The 18,038-nt window shown below is 32.2% G+C and overlaps 1 protein-coding gene across 4 annotated transcripts in view; it reads right to left on the reverse strand.

The window, feature by feature from the left end:
- The window catches only part of LOC128205257 (calcium/calmodulin-dependent protein kinase type II delta chain-like), a 98,158-nt gene that overhangs the window by 29,792 nt on the left and 50,328 nt on the right, over positions 1 to 18,038 (reverse strand). For 3 of the 4 annotated variants that reach the window (XM_052906798.1, XM_052906786.1, XM_052906778.1), the window contains exons 11-13: positions 17,213 to 17,227; positions 10,709 to 10,792; positions 5,005 to 5,047 (exon numbers count right to left, since the gene is read on the reverse strand). In XM_052906798.1, coding sequence (XP_052762758.1) covers positions 5,005 to 5,047; positions 10,709 to 10,792; positions 17,213 to 17,227 — 142 coding nt within the window. The remainder of the gene's footprint in view (positions 1 to 5,004; positions 5,048 to 10,708; positions 10,793 to 17,212; positions 17,228 to 18,038) is intronic. The other variant, XM_052906792.1, reaches the window with a different exon arrangement.

An 18,038-nucleotide genomic window follows, 5' to 3' on the forward strand; every position in this document is an offset into this window, starting at 1 on the left:
TTGATTCTTTTCTTTTATGGCATGAGTACCGAGTATACATTAATGACCAATAAAATATCTTCACAAGAACAATATGATAGCATTTCCTGTTTCTTCCTGGTGCTGCTTTACAATCATTTTTTCATGAATTGGCAAATTCAGCTTTTATGGTCATGCAGTGCAGAAATGTGGGGAAACTATAGTACACTACAAATGGAAATGGTTCACAAAACAATAGCAAACCAGTGACTGTTCAGTATCTCCAAAACTAAACAACCAACATGGTACAATTTATGGGACAGTTTTACACTTACTCCCAATCTTTGGTGAATGGAAAAAGCCTGGTAGAAACATAATAAACAATAAGTGCTCTTCAAAGAAAAAAAAGGAAAAAGAAGGCTTAATCAATGGAAATAAAGCTTGTTTTGTGGATGAAATGCTGACTGCTTTATTCACAGATTGTTCTAAACTGTCAACCCCGATTTCCTTTACGTATAACAATGATTTTAAGGATGACAAAAAATAACAAGAATCTTGAAAAGCAAACATTATGATTTTAAATAAGATTAACTTTAAAGTATCAAATTTCAAATGAAAGACATAAATTTATCTAAAAGTAAGTGTCAACATAATCAAATAACAGCAAAAGAACTGTGTACCTGCTACAATATCTTCTATTAAAGAATGTAACAACTGTCATGCATGGGAAAAACAACTATCTAGAAGAAAAACTTGACTGCTAAGTTTCAAGTACTAAATCATGCATATAATTTATAACCAGCATCATAAAATACACTAAGTTTGCTTCTTTAACTGCAGCCCTTGTGCAAATATGGCCGGAAAAAAACAACAACAGGGGAAATAAATGCTTGAGAACCAATAAATGGGGGTTAATCCATCTTCCAGCAGGCATGTAGAGGAACATCACTCTAATCACACCCAAGACCTGTTTTACCTTGCTCCACATCTCTGCCCTGGGCCTCCTGCAGTTGCTGTTGCCCCCCTTTCAAAAGGGCTGCGAACGAAGCAGCCCCGATTGCAATGGAGGGGACAGAACCCGGAGGATTAGAGACCATAGTGGTGGGATTACCTGCCCCTGATACAGCCGGAATAGGGACCTGCTGAGCAGCCTGATTTTGAGCAGCTATATTACCTACAGAGATACATTAACATAGTCAACCCCCAAAGTTCACATCTGTGAAGGCTACCATAATGGAAATCTCTGTAGGGATTTGGCTAACTACGGGTTTGAAAATTCAAGTGCTTCATAGGACACAACAAAAATCTTAAGGACAACAAGTGAGGTTTCATTTTGTTGTTAATAGAGGTTTAAAAACCTAAAATAGCATAGATATTATCTTAAAGTGACTCGCTCATGTTTTTGGACCAAAAATTAGTTTCCCAAGGAATGCATCTAAAAAAACACTTATATTATCATTATTTTACTCTATGATATTGAAATTGCAGAAAAAAATATACCATTACAGCATAAAAAGGGTTTTCAGTTTTAGTGGTGTTCAAACTCATACTGGGAAAGTCAAGAAAAAAATTAGAAAACAGCCGGCTAGTCCACATGGCCACCGGGACTTAAACGTGGGGAATATGTTGAGCTGTTAGGGATACATTGATAACATCACATTATAATGTCAATCAACCAATCATCCAACACCACAGTCATAATTAATTTTCATTTGCATAATTAACGCTTATGAAATTATGGTCTTCAGACGATATTTAAGCAAATATCAACAGTTGCTGAAGTTGCAGAAAAAAATATACCATTACAGCATAAAAAGGGTTTTCAGTTTTAGTGGTGTTCAAACTCATACTGGGAAAGTCAAGAAAAAAATTAGAAAACAGCCGGCTAGTCCACATGGCCACCGGGACTTAAACGTGGGGAATATGTTGAGCTGTTAGGGATACATTGATAACATCACATTATAATGTCAATCAACCAATCACCCAACACCACAGTCATAATTAATTTTCATTTGCATAATTAACGCTTATGAAATTATGGTCTTCAAAGACGATATTTAAGCAAATATCAACAGTTGCTGAAGGGTTCCAGCTTTTGGTATTTTTGTTTTAGCACTTCTTATGAATTTCCACAATTATTTTCATAATAAAAAAAAAAAGTGCATTTTACAAACCACGAGCGAGTTACTTTAAAATTGTATTAATCTAAGCAGAAAAGAGACTAAAAACTTGTCAATTTTTCAAAATGATCTTTGTAATGAGTAGAATTTACGACCAATATTTAGTTCTCATAACCTAGTGTGACAACCAGTTAAATACAGATCAAGAAGCTCAGATATAGATAACACAAAATCTTTATAAAACTAGCGAAATTGATTCTGAATATACACACACATGGTATTGCAAAATTTGTAGTTGAATAGAAGCCAAATTTAGCATCTAGATACATAAAACACTTCACAACAAAAAAGCCTTACAATTCAATATGCAGATAACAGTGAAAAGGCTACGAAAAAGTTACAATATTTTCTTATTATTTAAAGCTAACATGAAAACATACAGTGCTTTCATTAAAGACTAATTAGCAGGTAAAATTCTCTCAAGTTAAGTATCATATCAGAAGGTTAAATCTGGGATAGTGGAGATTTTTCTTTTTATAGAGAAAAGCTGTTCTTTTTATGGAGCAAAGCCGATACTTAGCATAGGATATCTGGGAAACTTTGCCTCTTTTGTTTTAATTAATGAAAGCATGTGTGAAAAAAGATAAGTAACTGAGGAAATAACAAAAGCAGACAAGGTGTGTAGAGTTACCTGACTTACCTTTACTCACTGAGCAGACAAGGCACGACAGCAACAAATACAAATACAGCAAACACGTTAGCATGCAGTTGTATCAAGCTAACAATGACTCACTAAGAGACTTATTTCAAGGGTGAAAATGGATATTGTGTGCTTCAAAAATGCCAGTAGGTTAACAAAAAGATATAGGTTATAATTGTCAAAAATTAGCACAAGCCTTACACCCCTAAAATGCTTCCCAGGCTTGCTCAAATTCTCCATTTATCTTTTGATAACAGGGCTCGTTAAATAAAAATGATGCCAAGCATCAAAATATTATAACAACAGTGATTTCTTTCAAATTGAGGCCAAAGACTTTCAGTGAAAAATTATATTTCTAACAAGTTTTATACTTAAAAGTACTTTCCAAAATCTAACCCATTTTTCACACTGGTTAATATTTCTACAATGTCCATTTTCAAAGTAAAACAATAAATTGCTTTGTGAGATGAATTCAAACAGAATTATTGTTCTGTTTCTTGATTAATTTCTCATATATGTATATCATTTTCAGTTAAACATTTAAGTGTGACAAAAAACCCAACTCTGCTGAGCATTTTATACAGAAAACTACACAAAAAAGACCCTAAGCTTGATGCCAATAAACCCCATAAACCCTGTTGATATGTACAGTCCACAAACAGACAGAGGGTAAACCTTTAGCACAAGTTCCAGTAAAACCAGTAGGGACCTTATAACCCTAAAATAATGACTTATCTAGACACATGTATTAACAAAGTAGACTGTCACACAAATGTTTTATTCATTCATAAATAACATACCATCTCTACTCAAAGTCTTTAAACACTCTAAATTTCTGGACTCCCAGATGGATTTTTTAGTTTTTCATGGAAATAATTCTCCTTTTCTGTATCAAGACTTAGAGTAACTACGGTAGTTACAACATAATTATATTCTCAATATAAATATACCATCAAGTAACACTTTCACAAAAAACTGCAAAGAGCGACCACTGTACAAGAGTGAAACATGTCACATGACTACGACGACTATCATTGGCCTCACGATACAGTCACGTTAATATTTTGTTACAAAGTGCTAGTGTCTGGTCACAAACAGCTACCCTGCCACTCTAAGCAGCTAAGCGACAACACACAACCACAGGCGCTTATAACATTTGTATTTGTAAGTATTGAAACTAATTGTCAATAATCATTCCCTATACCACATATCAAACAAAAAGGAAGTGAACTGTTCTGTAATTGACCAGAATTTACCTCAGCCATTTATACAATATAACACAATAATTTAACTTTTTTTTAAAATCTAGAACTCTTGTTTAAATTTGGATTTTCTACAAATGTTTAAGACAGTTCATTTCTTTTTAATCTACCAAGCTTGAATTGTAGACCTCTATAATTTATGAGAACGTGGACTTGTTCATTACTATAAAGATAAACTCAAACCCTTTTAATATTTTAATCAATAAAAATCATCTTATTTCAAGTGTTTTGAGATCAATTATTATTTTCGAATTGAGCCAAACATTAATGAACATTGGATTTATTTCATTTTTTCGCAACATACTATAGTGTTGACAAGTTTACAAGCTCTTCCGTTCTGAAAGGTTTTTTTATATTAAATATTCTAGAAAAATTGCTGAAACCATACTTTGCTTGGTTTTTAATTCACGACCTGACTGATTCGAGAAAAGTATATTTAAAGGTATCAGATGCACAGTAACATGAAATGTTGATGCTTGGTAACCCTAGTTATCATATGGAAGGTTTTGTCATGTAGAAGAAGAATATGTCAATATTGTGTGTTTAACTGTGGTTTAAATCTTGAAAGATTTCAAATTTTTTCAAATATGAAACAAACTTACAAACTTTCATAACTTTATCTGGGATATATTTTAAGTCATTAACACTACATATTACTAATCAGTCAAAATACTCTTTCAAATGATACTAGAGTTGTATCGGTCACCAGGTATCAACATTTAACCTTACAGCCAATGGCATGCTTAAACATCAATCTAATCCATTTGAGTATTGGCTACCTTAAGCCCTTGCATTTAAAGTGAAAGCAATCTACAATTAAAGAACAAGTCCATGTTCCATGATTGATGCTAGCGCTTGCAGCCCGTGTCAGCTGGACACTGCCCACATAAGCAATGGTCAGTAAAAGACCACCCATGGTCAGTGTAAACTAATAGTGACTAACAGTGTCAGTTGGAATACTTACTTGAAAAGTTGCGCGTAGCCAGCATGGTCGTCAAGATGGCACCCTGAAATATGGGAGAAGGTTTCTCATGTTAAAAAGTGTACTCAACTTGCTCTCAAAATCATATATTTGTATATACTTTTATTCTCATTAGCATTCGAAGCATCATTGACAGATGAAAATTTAATAACATTTCTGATTTGTTTCTTTTAAAAGCTAAAAGGTCTCTAATAATATTTTATATGGAGGAAAGTTGTTGAGATTACCTGCCTCAGTTTTTCCTTTAAAAAAAAACGATGCTGCAGTAATGTCCATGACAATCCCTTACTCAACTTTGTTATAGTTCCAATGCAGATATATAGGCAATAAATAGAGCTTAAGAAAACTGAACTTTTTACAGCCAACTCCTGACAAATATGTTACCCAATTACAACTAAATCCTTACCTCTTGGACAGCATAACAGAAATTTGAAGCCCTACAAACACATTATCGACAACCTAGAACCATTTCTGCCATACATAATATATTTGTCACATATTTTCACAACCCTTTTGACGAATACTTCATCATTACCTCGGACTCCGTATTACATCCAAAGAAGATGTAATGAGGGTCAACATCTAGGACATCTTGGTAACTATAGCAACCATCCTTGTCTGTTGGGGTTGCCAGCATGTATCCGCTATTATCACCATGGCAACCAGAATCCACACTTGGTATTGACTGATTGTCGTAAAATTCAATTGAATCTTGAATGTTTAATTCCTTAAATTTGTCTAATTCCATTTCAACCGTGAAATCTTTCATGACAGTATCATCAATGTTCTTGACCGTTTTAAGAACACTACCTATTTTATTGATGCCATCAAGAAGCAATGTGCTAACTTTTCAGTTGTTTATGTCCCAGTAATAATTTTTACATCATCATCAACACTTTTTTGCATTGACTGATTTCTTCAGGATTTTTTTTTTTTTATCTTGCAAACAGGTAGTCCTATTTCTGAAAGATAATGAGTCAAGTGTTGGAAGCACACCCTATACCACATTTTCTAAAATTGGTGAAGATTTGGCGTGCATCACTGGTGGGGAAGTGTGCCATGTACATGCTCATAACACCTCTCTGGTACCTTGACCATGTCCTGATGGTCAGTATGATAATGTCCACTACTATTAGGGCCACTGCTTAACTGGCCAGCCTAGCTGGAATGGTTTGTTGAACATGCATACACTGTTTGTAACTAGATATACATTGCTCAGAAGCACTATAATTCCAGCATCAAATTAAGCCAGAATTGTTCACTCAACAAGCATACACATTGTGTTGGTAGGTTATTCACCTACAGAATAATTTCATGTCCATTTATATAACCTCAAAAACTAAAACAGGTTGCATCATTACCATGTTATCAAACAATTTAGCAAAATACATTGGTTCTTATAAAAATTCTCGGAAAGAGAAGATCAGACCAATTATTATTCTTATTTTGCATGTAATAATTAGCAATAATAATTAATTAACAATTAGACTATCACTTAATAATTAACTGCTCACTGATTATTCTGTAAATGTCTTCTTCTTACATGAAATCTCTTGTATCATATTTCATTTTTCTGCAGTACAAAATACCTGATATTTCCCTCCAATAAAGACAAATTGACATCAGAATATATCCTATCTTTCGGGTAAAACATTTACAAAATACAAATACTGCCAATAAGTTATTGTTTTAGATATTTCCAAGCAGCAGATCAAGCAACCAAGGCTTAGTCAAACATATTCCCAGCAGTGGATGCAATTACTTGACTGAAAATATCTCAAAATCCTTTCACAAAAAGGAAAAAAAAAAAAATAAACTGTTCATAAAATGCAACAGTATGCAGTTATCATTGAAAGACACTCAAAACATTATCCAATCAGAGAATTTCGTCCACTCAAACCTTTGCATAAACAGGAAACAAAAAAGCCCCTATTATGATAAGAACTGATTTGTAAAACAGTTAAACATTGTTCTAACCGAACTATGGTACAAATCTAAACATTGAACATATCTACCAAAAATAATCTCCATATATTATTGATTAGGAACTTCTTTGAAAAAACAAAATACAAAGATATATCATAAATCTGCAGTTGTCAAATGTTAAGAAGAAAATACCATATTTCATCATTGTATATGACCTCCCCCAACAAAACGCTGATGCACTGTCTAGCCCAACTCCATTATACAAATGACATACACATTAAGCTTGCATAATTTTATTTCATTGATTTTGCCAACATTTTAAGTTAACACACACATTTTTTTTTCATAGAGGCAGAACAATCATTCATCATTTAAATATTTATAGAATTAAACTAAAAAAACTTGAAACTGTTAAGGAATTATGTTTATCAATTTAAGTGGTTCAGTACACTGAATTTAAACTTTTGCTGATTAGACCATGGTTTCTTTTGCTGCTAATTGGAGTACGAAAGTTGGTGGAATGGTGATTTTAAAGGTGAAGAAACTTAAAACATACATCTTTGAGGTAAAAATGTACATGTAAATTTACATGAAACAGCCTAAAGCTGTCCATTTTTGCCTTCGAGCATATACTGTGCATATTGAGCACTCTTCAGGATTATGTACAACAAATTTAAAACAACAACAACAAGAAACCAGGTTGTCAATCATTGACAGAAGAACTTCAGCCTTCAATGTGTGATATGTCAACCCTAACTAAAGTTATTCAGTTTCAACTGTTTTTCTATTTCTACCTAGAGATTGCTTTTTTGAAAAAGCGCTTGTCTCCCCTTTTGTGTGGTCGTAGCTGAGAAAAAATAAATGATGGACATGAAATTTGTAATTTTGAACATGAGACGAACCAACAGTGAAGTTTGGTTTATTCACCCGTATAAAATAGTGAAGAGAAAAAAGTGTTGTTGATTAATCTTGGAAAATGTAAATGAAGTTTGGATTATATGAAGTTCCTGGACCCAAAGGATCTTTAGTTATTGAGCGGAAACCGTTTCTTCACCTCAAGGTCACAGCAACCTTGTCCTTTGACCTAGTGACCCCAAAATCAATAGGGGTTATCTACTAGTCAATACCAACTAGCATAAGTATGAAGTTCCTGGATCTAAGCTTTCTATTTTTATTGACCGGAAACATAGTGTGACATACAGACTGACTGACGGACTGACTGACGGACAGGGCAAAAACAATATGTCTCCCCATGAATGGGGGAGACATAATAACCCTGACCTTGACCTTGACCCTAAGGGCCCCAAATGCAATCCCATGAAATGTCTCCATAAGCTCTTCCTATATACCAAGTTTGGTCAAGATATGTGTAAATTGTATTCCAATATCTATATAAAGAATGGTGTTTAGATGAACATAAAAAGCAGAAAATCTTTGACTGTCTAAGAGACTTAAACCTGAAAGTCCCGTTAATAGCCTGGATTAATGGACCAACAGTACCATCTTGATCAAATTACAAGGGTTAAATGCTGAACCACTTTAACTACTGAGTTTTCATTTTGAGGCATGTTTTTTCTTCTCACTGTACCAAATTATTATCAATCATCATTGCCACCTTTTCATTGCCAAACAATGAATAAACAACACAATTCTTGTCACATTTTTTCCTCTGTCAATGACAGGTTCCAATCAAATAAACATTGATCTCTTCATACCTCCTGATGTATATTTTTAACGATCTGATAAATCTTCTGTCCAGAATACAATTCTTTGTACTTGAATTAGCCATCAGAATATTCTTACTTTGTCATGGTACACCTTGTCCTGTCTTCTAAATTTGACATTTCCTTTTTTGCCTTTTTAACATGGCAGCCTGTGTCTTCTCAATTTGACACTGTGTTTCACTTCTGTCTTTACTTTGGCAACCTGTGTCTTCTGAATTTGACACTGTGCTTTACATCTTCCTTAACTATCTCAACCTGTGTCTTCTCAATTGACTCTGTGCTTTACTTCTGTCTTACGTTTGGCAATCTGTGTCTTCTGAATTTGACACTTTGTTTTTCTTCTGTTCTGACTTAGGCAGCCTGTGTCATCTGAATTTGACACTGTGCTTTACTTCTGTCTTTACTCTGGTAACCTGTGTTCTGAAGCTTTACTTTGGCAACCTGTGTCTTTTCAATTGACTCTTGAGTTTTATTTCTGTCTTTACTTTGGCAATCTGTCTTTCTGTCTTTACTTTGGCAACCTGTGTTTCTGTCTTTACTTTGGCAACCTGTGTTTCTGTCTTGACTTTGGCCCCCTGTGTATTATCAATTAACACTGTGCTTTACTTCTGTCTTTAACTAGGTAACCTTTGATCTGAATTTGACACGGTGTTTTACTTCTGTCTTTACTCTGATACCTGTGTCTTCTCAACTGACACTGTGTTTTACATCTAAGTCGACTTATGCAACCTGTGTCATCCAAATTTGACATTTTATTTTACTTCTATTCCTTAATTTTGGCAAGCTGTGCCTAATCTCAATTATCCTACGCATTTTTTATGGCAGACTGTGTTTCCATATTTACACTGCATTACACTTCAATGTCTTCTTACATTTGTTATCCTAACTTTTGTCATCCTTTGTTCTGAATTGGTACCTAATTCACTTACACATGTATGTGTTCCTTCATTGGAATAATGTGTATTCGGGTTGACAGTGTGTGTCATTTCTATGATTTTGCTCTGGCATCTTGAGCTTCTACAATAACTTATCTCACCTTGTGTTTTCTTCGTGCATTGAACTTTTTCAATCTTCTTACTTATTGAAATGTATATGGTAATATCAAGGCCTTACCTTGAGTTTTCTGCGTGCACTCAACTTCTTCAATCTTCTTACTCATTGTAATGTAAATGATAATATCAAGGCCTTACCTTGAGTTTTCTGCGTGCACTCAACTTCTTCAATCTTCTTACTCATTGTAATGTATATGGTAATATCAAGGCCTTACCTTGAGTTTTCTTCGTGCACTCAACTTCTTCAATCTTCTTACTCATTGTAATGTAAATGATTATATCAAGGCCTTACCTTGAGTTTTCTGCGTGCACTCAACTTCTTCAATCTTCTTACTCATTGTAATGTAAATGATAATATCAAGGCCTTACCTTGAGCTTTCTGCGTGCACTCAACTTCTTCAATCTTCTTACTCATTGTAATGTAAATGATAATATCAAGGCCTTACCTTGAGTTTTCTTCGTGCACTCAACTTCTTCAATCTTCTTACTCATTGTAATGTAAATGATAATATCAAGGCCTTACCTTGAGTTTTCTGCGTGCACTCAACTTCTTCAATCTTCTTACTCATTGTAATGTAAATGATAATATCAAGGCCTTACCTTGAGTTTTCTGCGTGCACTCAACTTCTTCAATCTTCTTACTCATTGTAATGTAATGGTAATATCAAGGCCTTACCTTGAGTTTTCTGCGTGCACTCAACTTCTTCAATCTTCTTACTCATTGTAATGTATATGATAATATCAAGGCCTTACCTTGAGTTTTCTGCGTGCACTCAACTTCTTCAATCTTCTTACTCATTGTAATGTAAATGGTAATATCAAGGCCTTACCTTGAGTTTTCTTCGTGCACTCAACTTCTTCAATCTTCTTACTCATTGTAATGTATATGATAATATCAAGGCCTTACCTTGAGTTTTCTGCGTGCACTCAACTTCTTCAATCTTCTTACTCATTGTAATGTAAATGATAATATCAAGGCCTTACCTTGAGTTTTCTGCGTGCATTGAACTTCTTCAAACAGTCCACAGTCTCCTGTCTGTGTACAGCAGCAGCCACACGCTCACGTTGCTGAAAATATACACACAGTCATGTTAATACACTGGCTCATGTTAACATACATTGAATTATGTTAACAAACAGGTAATCAAAACCAGCATTTATCCATGTTTATATAGTGAATCATGTGTTTGTGATGCATGGAATTATAAAAAAATATATGCACAGACTGAATCATGTAAATAAACAATGGCTTATGTTAAAATCAGTAAATTGTGTATATTTTCACAGTATCATGTAAAAAACACTTTGGATCATGTTAACATCAAGTTTTTCTTGTACATTTTTGCTATGATTTTTCAGTGGATCATGTAAATTTACATCACTCATGTATCAAGAGTCTTTAAAAATACACAAATCACTTTAATGTTCACTATCAACATAAGAAATGTTAAAACTCCTGTAATCAGTATGCATAAAGACATGCGAATAGAAACACATGAACCATGTTTAAATACATTATTATTATTAGTATTATTATTATTATTATTCAGTTTATAATGTTGGCCATAACTGGCTATATCATAAAAAAACACAATTGTTGCATTATTTAAAAGTATCAATCACCTTAAAAAAAACCTATAATTCTTAACAAAACTTCTTGTTTGTTACAACATTTTACAAGCTATATTAAGCAATTATCATATTGTTTATCATTTTATATTTATCTGGCAACTTTGTGATTCATTGTATACAAATGTGATGAGACATTATTGTCAAAGATTATTTGATAAAATCACTTTGCCCCAGATTAATTGAATATTTACGGAAGACTAACTAACAACACACAATCATGGACAAATATGATAATGGGATTCATTTGATTTAGGTCTTTTATGAAAACATTAAAGAATAATTTGTTGTTATTGCATTCAAAAGCAGTACATTTCATGCAGAATTAAATGCAATTTACTATACAGTTTTAGGATGTATTTTTATAAATCAAATGTGACCTTTATTATTATGATTTTTTTTTGTAATGGCTGAAGATTGTTAATATGTACTTACAAAAATAAATGTTTTAGATGTGACAATCATTTATCTTGTGTAAGAACTAACAATCAAAATTCTTTAAGTGATCTATATTATATTGTGTAAACTACCCACTAACTGGGCTGGCCACTGTTTTATATCTACTGCATCACCTTATTAAAGTCAATAATGGTTGTGCTGCTAATTTACTGAAATAAATGTATTGAAAACTCAAAATACTGCCTTCTCATTAAACAAAATCTTAAGTTGACCACTAAATATTTCTTTAAATTGCTCATGGGTGACGGCAAAGGGTACTTTTGTTAGACCTTTCAATTCTTTGAGCCAAGACTTTTCACTATAATGAGATATCTAAAAATAAAAGTTTTATCAATAAACATTCAACTTGAAATAGCATTTCTATGAGATATTGGAATTTGGATAAGCTGGAGTTGACAAATTAAATATTTTATAAAAAGCAAATCTCTTGAAAACAATTTTTAAATAATTAACAATTGACAAAAATGTCATCTTTGAGAAGAAAGTACTTGAATGGCAGTCCAGGGTATAGACCAAACAATACAGAGAAAGGTGTATTAATAATAATAAAACATTTCAAATGGCCATTATAAGAATTAAAAGACTTTGTATTATAACAGTGTTTATATATGAGATTTTATGAAGCTTACTGACAAAAGGCCTTAACAGTCGTGTGTATGGAATTGAATTTTTTTTCAAAAGCTTGTTTCCTATAATGGATGTAATATAAAATAACAAAGCACTCACAAAGATGTAAAGTAAATGGTTTATACCAAAGCCTTAATATTTTCTTGATCAGGGCAGCATGCCCCCCCCCCCCCCCCCCCCCACACACACACACACTCACATGTTAAAACACCTTTCTTTGAAGGCAATTTAGCAATTAAATAACAATATAACTTACAGGAAGTATTACTACAGTTCCCATAAGAATACACATCTCTCAGTCATATAACACCAATTATATAGATTCCAGATTTTGTCAAAAACACTCATTTCTGTTACACTGCAGACCCTAAACTGACCAATCAAATTCATGTATTTACAATCACTTGTTCACATTTTAATATTGGCAACACTTTTATCAAACTTGTCAAAATTGTTTATTTTGCCTTACTTCATTTTATTAACAAATACCAAAACACAACTGGTAGAAATTCATTTGAATAGATATTTGTATTTCCTAGTTTGAAGTTATTCCATTTTCAATATTTAGTGTTACTAATGCTTTTCAGCAAAAAGGAGTGCTTTCTGCCACATGTTTATAATATTGTACTGATGTTTTTCAGTGTTACAGCGATCAGACTAATTATTTTGTTTGCGATATTTGACCCTATAAAATGTGAAAAAATCACTTTCCGATGCACACTTTCATTATAATTTACTGAACACCTTATTTTTCATTCATTTATAATGCAACTATGTTTAATAAGCAAATCTGATTTTAATTTTGCAAAACTAGTTAAAAATCATGACACTCTTGTATAAATAGTGATTCCTTAATGAAATGAAATGGATATTCCACTACGTCTTAAATGTTTATTTAGTATATACAAACAGTTCAATACAATGCTCCTTAATTCAGCGATATATTTAGGAAGAATGTGTTCAAATTATTCGATAGCAATCATCATTCTTAAATTGTCAATACAACCTACATTTTGACTGACGCGCCCCGATTAAAGAAAATAATACTGATTTAAGCAGCTGATCGAACAATATTTTTATATTTGAAACTTGGCAATGCATGTGGCATAATACTATGACATAATAAGTAAGGCATAATAATATATAACATAATGATGAATATGGAACATTGTTATGGCATGATAATTAAATTACATATAATAAAAAATATGGTGTAAAAATAATAATAATAATGATAATGATAATAATAATGATAATAAATACAATATGGCAATATTATGAATGTGACATAAAAGTTAATATGATATAGATAACAATGATTATGGCATAAAATGAATATGATAATAATGGGCCGATGATAATACTTAATATGATATGGCACAATAATACATATGAAATGACATGATAATGAATATTGCATAATATTGTTGCTTGTTTTGAATTAAAACTAATTATTTTTTTATTATTACGGTATCATTGTTAGCTTATGACCATAATATTATGGTGTTCTTATCTTACAATTTAAAAATCACTATGATCCTCATGCACTCACTGGTGCCATTCACATAATGCTGTATTAAATTTGAGGTTTGTCCCAATACTTTCATACATGTTGTGTATTTTCTGCTGAATACTATGTATTTGAAAAAAATACTGAATTAGAGCGTAAAAGAATTCTGCAAATCTTATCTGTTATTTAATTTTCAAATGTACAAGTGACTTTTGATGGTTTTCCTTCAGGAACTAACATATTTTAAACACTATTACATACTCGCGACCATCTAATTGTAACTTTCTGAAATTGTTTAAGATTGATTTGTACTTACCCAGCATCCTTACAACATTTCACATTAATAACAGACATGCATATGCATCCTAGAAAACATTACAGCATTATGATATTGTTACATTTCTAAGACTTAAAGGAGCATCTGACAATCATGTCTCATCACATTGATTAATTTCTAAACAACCTCACATGGATGTTATGCATTGTAATGTCGCATTTTAAATTATTAGCAAAATGATCATCAAGCGTCTAGATTGAAGAATCATGGTAGATTTTTATCACAGAAGTAGCATAACTTGAGTCACATGACATAAAACTTAAATGTTGACTCAGAAAGAGGGAATAAACAACAAAAACATGTTCAGTTCAAGAGCAGATTTCATACATTGTTTCCATGGAAACAATAAGTTCCGCCTGTTAGAGAAATACAGTTTAAACTGAAAATAGTGAGGGGGAGAGAAAAATAAAATCATAAACTTAAAACTGACAATATATTGAAAGGGGTAAAGTCAAAATAAGTATGAAAACCCCAAATGGGTGAGGATAAAAACAAATAGGTAATGATGAGACAGAAGCATTGGGTTCACAAAATCAAACAGCTCAGAACTTGTGAAGAAAGTTCGGAAATAATCGGAATAAAAATGACAAATTTGGGTGAAAAGATCTTTTCATCATAAACAGATTAAATTTTGTTAGTCGATATTTTGAACTAATTTATTATTTTTAGCATGCAGGCAGGAAGTATACTGGTCAACCGTTATTACTAATCATGATGCTATATTATTGATAATAAAATAATTATAAAACAAACTTTTAAACATTTGAAACTTATATCATTCAAGCTAAATCCAAGTCTATTAATTACTTAATAGCCTATGTAAACCAAGCAACAGTGACTGAAACCAATCCAAGAAAGGATATCGTGACATTTTTTTTATCATTTTTTTTTTTTTTTGGAAAACTTTTAAAATCAAAATTGTGATGCTTAAAATATGTGATCACAGTGAATAAATAGAAATAAGTGTATTGAACTACAAAGTCCTTGCAAAAAAATAAATTATAATGACAAATCAGGCCAAGTAATAACTAAATTTGAGATTTCCTAGTCCTAGCTAGAAAACCCTTAAAGAAATGGGCTTTAAACTATGCAATTCCCAATTTGTCTTCAATATTGTCAGTTAAATGCTCTTCAAAACTCATCTTTGATCATGTTTGTCTTACTACTTATAATGATTGATCACTTACTTATAAAGCGACAAAGTTACATTAAAAGGCATAGGACTAAAAATCTGAATTCCAAAGAGGACCTGAAATTTTTCAATCAGAAGTTATACCAATGTATAAAAGATTATTTTTGTACCATATGACGATACCCCATATAAACTCTTTACTTAAGGAATATACCCCACAACATTAATACAATTATATTTCTTTTCTACGTACAGTACTTTGAACTTATTATATGAAAGGGAAAAAAGTAGCTACAAATAAATATTTAATACCTGGGTACTAACATTAGGGACTAACATTTTCAAAAGTCTTTTTGTTCTTTACTTGTCAGAGAGAAATAACAGAAAAAAGAAGACTTTTCATGACAATGGTCCAATAATCAATATAATGCATCTTCAATTGATTCTAAAGGAAAAGTTGCACAGACAATTAATTGTTTTGTATTTTTGCATATTGTGTAAATAAAAAGAACTTATTCCATAATAACCAGAAAAGGTTATCAATTGAATTCATGGTTATAAAAATATTGAAATATTGATTCACTGCAAAACACTAGAATTTCACAAAAGGGTGAAAATAAAAAATACAAAAACATACATTTTCACACTGAATAAGATATTCATCATTACAGAGAAACAGACAACTTAGGTTAATGCTTAAGGGAAAGTGTGACTTCAGCATTTTTTTCAGCCCTCTTTATGGGCCATAATTCAAGCCAATTACCCTCCTGAAAAAGTATATTCCTTGCCTTAGTGAGAAAATTCCCCTAAAATTTCCCTTTTTTGAGGAGCATTGACCTCTTAACATTTAGCAAATGTAGCAATAAAGTGCCATTCATGAATAAAAAGTTTGAAAACAAGAAGCATTATATAAATCATGTTAGTATTATTCCCCTTTTTGCCAAAACAAGGCTAGTTTTCCCGTACTAGAAGGCCCTGCCACCATTCCCTTTAAAGTGAAAAAACACTGGACATTGTGAAACAGCCATAACAGTGAAAGCAGTTGTGAAGTTATTGTTATTATTATATTTGCTTGTTTTACAAACAACTTCAATATCACGAATTTTTGTTAGATACAAATGTTGTCTCATCGCAAAATAACTGGCTTGTATGATTTACATAATGATTTCTAACTCTACCTCATTCCATTTCTAAGTAATGTTTCACCGTCTAGTATGCATTGTTATCTAGCGATTCAAATTCAGCCCATTAATCCAAAATTCTAGCAACATATCCATTTCACTAAAACAAAGTGGAAGAAACTTATTCATAACACACCTATGCAAAAACAAGTTCCTACTCAAAACAGCTAAACTCCATTCAAGCAACCAAATCAAGCAAAATTCTGAAAATCTCTGAAATTTGAATGTTTTTGATGCAAAATAAATTGAATATATGTTTGGCATATTTTTTTGTGTTTAAATAAGATAGAAAATAAGATGAAGAGATTCAAAAGGAGCAGATAATTTGAAAATATAGTTAGGTATTATTATGTCTTTTTAAAATAGATATAGTTGAAAACAAGTGAAAATAGAAAAATTTCAGAGATTCCAAAAAAATGAACTTTTTACTTCATAATCATAGCCAGATCAAAAATTAGAGGAGGCAACAAAATATACAGTTGGCATAACAATGGTTGTCAAGGCGACCATTCATAGTGCTATCCAACAGGGGGTCATGACCTTGAAAACTAGGTCAATGACCTTGACACAGTTTTCTATGAGTTTATATGGGGTACTTCACCTACCTACGTACCAGTGTGTCCCAATCCTTTAGTAAAACAAGGAGTAGAGTATCAGAATATTAAGGTACGGAGAATTTTAAAACCTGACAGGTGACACTGCTCTTATTGTCATGACTAGACTAGACTAGACTACGATGGGTTGAGGTTTTCTTTCTTCTATAAAACATACCATATTCCCCTTGATAACTGCTCAAAATCCTGTTATAACTACCATGCATAAAATGCTTATATTTATAGAAAAACAAATCTCAGAAAAAAAAGCCCAACCTTGCCCTTATACTGTCATTTTTATGTGCCGCCTTGAGCATTTATTTTGGGGAGTACAGTACTTCTTGAATTCATGAAAATAAATTACTGTGTTTTAGATTAGATAGACATAACTTTTAACATTTTTGATTATATAACTGAAGTGGTTTGGAAATTATTTAAAATAAAACTCTACATCATTATAATGAATGATGATACTTTGAGCAAACAAATTATTATTCATAATCAGAACTAAAGCAGTGTCACCCGTATCATAACACATACACAGTCAACAAAACATGGGACAATGGGTTGTGTTAGCCTGCGTCTTTTGAGCCGAGCGGGAAAAAATATCTCAAATTTCCGGGCTTATCAGGTGCAATTTACTACTATGAAACGGACATGCAAAAAACATTTTCTATCTCTCTACTGATATTTGTAACATGTTATTAGATTTCCCTGATAACTGTTATTAAGATACTAAAATGTCAAGTATGTAATTATATTGAAACTGAATACCATTTTTCAACGACTTTTAATGACAAAATCTGACTGAGTCAACAAGGGATGATTTATATGAATAATAATGAT

Source organism: Mya arenaria, chromosome 2, assembly GCF_026914265.1.
Source record: "Mya arenaria isolate MELC-2E11 chromosome 2, ASM2691426v1".
Lineage (NCBI taxonomy): Eukaryota > Metazoa > Mollusca > Bivalvia > Myida > Myidae > Mya > Mya arenaria.